At 40.9% G+C, this 2112-nt stretch overlaps 1 protein-coding gene across 1 annotated transcript; it reads left to right on the top strand.

Moving 5' to 3' along the window:
* The first annotated feature begins 935 nt into the window (after positions 1–935).
* LOC121217905 (uncharacterized) lies at positions 936–1798 on the top strand. Its single transcript, XM_041094518.1, has 3 exons — positions 936–1029; positions 1150–1295; positions 1373–1798. The coding sequence occupies exons 1-3, from the start codon at positions 936–938 to the stop codon at positions 1796–1798; spliced, it is 666 nt and encodes a 221-aa protein (XP_040950452.1).
* Positions 1799–2112: the final 314 nt, after the last annotated feature.

The following is a 2112-nucleotide window of genomic DNA, read 5'->3' as shown; positions in this document are numbered from 1 at the left end:
TTATAAGTATGTTGGTTGTTAGTATTGGAAACGGTATGATTTAGCCTTGATTGAGGTTAAAATAGATGTTCATTTATGCTATAAATTTGTACCATTTGGGTTTTGTAGGTACATACAATTTTGGGTGGCAAATTGGCTTGGTAAATAACCTATTTTTGTCCACACGGGCAGAGACATGAGTGTGTGTCTCAACCGTGTGTGACACCCGGTTATATTACACTGCCGCGTGTCCCCTAGTGTGTTTTAGAAATCAAGTCAGTATGCTCCACAGAGCCTCACATACGGGCGTGTGACTTGGCCGTATGGCATAAGTCAGTATACCCTACAGGTTTGGCATGGCCTAGCATATGGCCTGGCATACAGGCGTGTGTGGCCACTTCAAAGGGCACACGTGTTAGACATACAGGCTTGTGGTTGGCCGTGTGACCCAAGTCAGTGAGCTCATTGGTTTGGACATAGGGTAGGCCAGGGGCTGCGACATGACTATGTGCTCCCACTTCGAATGTCTATACGGCTTGTGACACGGGCGTGTCTAGTGGCTATGTGAGACACACGGTCTAGACACACGGGTATGTGTCCTCTATTTTGGGAAAAAAATTCAAGGTTTCATGAAAGTTTTTTAAGTTTTTAGTTTAGGCCCAAACCACTCCCAAAGCATATTTAGGGCCTCGTAGGCTTGTATTAGAGACAAATTGATTGAGATTGAATAATTAATGTATGAATTTATTAAATGTGTTGTAAGTTCGGTAATGCTCCAGAACCCTATTCCAATGTTGAATACAGGTGAAGGGTGTTACATTTACTAGTATCAGAGCTACGGTTTAGTCGATTCTAGGACTATAGTAGCTAATGTGAGAGTCTAGCTATACATGCCATATATAAACTGTGATAGTGGGATGAATCTTGACATTTAAAAATGTGTTTTCATATAGTAAATGGATCCCAATCGAGCTATAGCTAATGAGGTTGAAAGTAATGTGCCAGCTCCCACTCAAGGGATAGCGCCTTCTGAATCTAGACTCGTAGCGGGTAGCCAAGGAGGAGAGGCTAAAGCAGGCTTCTTCCAAATGATGAACGAGTGGTTTACACAATATATTCGAACGAACCTGGTTGCTCAATAACCTCCACCCCTTCTTAATCCCCAACCAGTTCCCGTAGTTCCTCAAGGTATAGAACTTTTAAGATTTAATAAGCCTCCAGTTGATAAGATTTGTAAAAACGGGGCTAAAGAGTTCAGAGCTAATGTTGTCGATGATCCTGAGAAAGTTGAGTTTTGCCTTGAAAACACTATCAGAGTATTTGATGAGCTTTCTTGCACACAGCGGAGTGTTTAAAATGTGCTATATCACTTCTGAGGGACACTACATACCAGTGGTGGAATACGTTAGTATTAGTGGCACCGAGAGAGAGAGTCATTTGGGAGTTCTTTCAGACTGAGTTCTGGAAGAAATACATAAGCCAATGGTTTTTGGATCAAAAGCACAAAGAATTTTTAGAATTGAAACAGAGCCATATAACCGTAACTGAGCACGAGAGAGAATTTGTGTGGTTGAGTAAATATGCTCGAGAGTATGTTTCTACCGAAGAGATCATGTGCAAGCAGTTTGTTAACAGTTTGAATGAAGACATTAAACTCCTGGTTGAGATTTTAGATTTGAAAGAATTTTTGGTAGTAATTGACCGAGCTTGTAAAGTCGAAGATTTTAGCCAAGAAAAGAGGAAAGCTGATTCTGAGGCTAGGGATTCGAGGAAAAGACCGATGAATAAACCTTATCATTCTTCATCAAAGAGATCCTGAGATTCGTATAGTCGATCGAACGCATCTGTGGGATACCAGAATAGAGATCGTGGAAATCAAGATGTGATTCCTAAAGCTCAAGCAACTTCTGTCTCGATCATTGCCAGTGTAAGAAATAACAAACCCGAGTGTCAACAGTGTGGAAGGAAACATTTTAGAGAATGCTGGAATAAGAGTAGTAAAGATTTTTTTTAAATGTGGTTCACCAGATCATTTTATTTGAGATTGCCCAGGGTTATCCGATAAAGATAAATTTCAAAATGCAAGACCGAGCAATACAGCTGCGAGAGGGAGACCACTTAGAAATATGAGGA

The sequence above is a fragment of the Gossypium hirsutum genome, chromosome A03 (assembly GCF_007990345.1).
Source record: "Gossypium hirsutum isolate 1008001.06 chromosome A03, Gossypium_hirsutum_v2.1, whole genome shotgun sequence".
Classification (NCBI taxonomy): Eukaryota; Viridiplantae; Streptophyta; class Magnoliopsida; order Malvales; family Malvaceae; genus Gossypium; species Gossypium hirsutum.
Note: the sequence above shows the minus strand (reverse complement) of the source record. Positions and strands in the feature narration are given on the sequence as shown.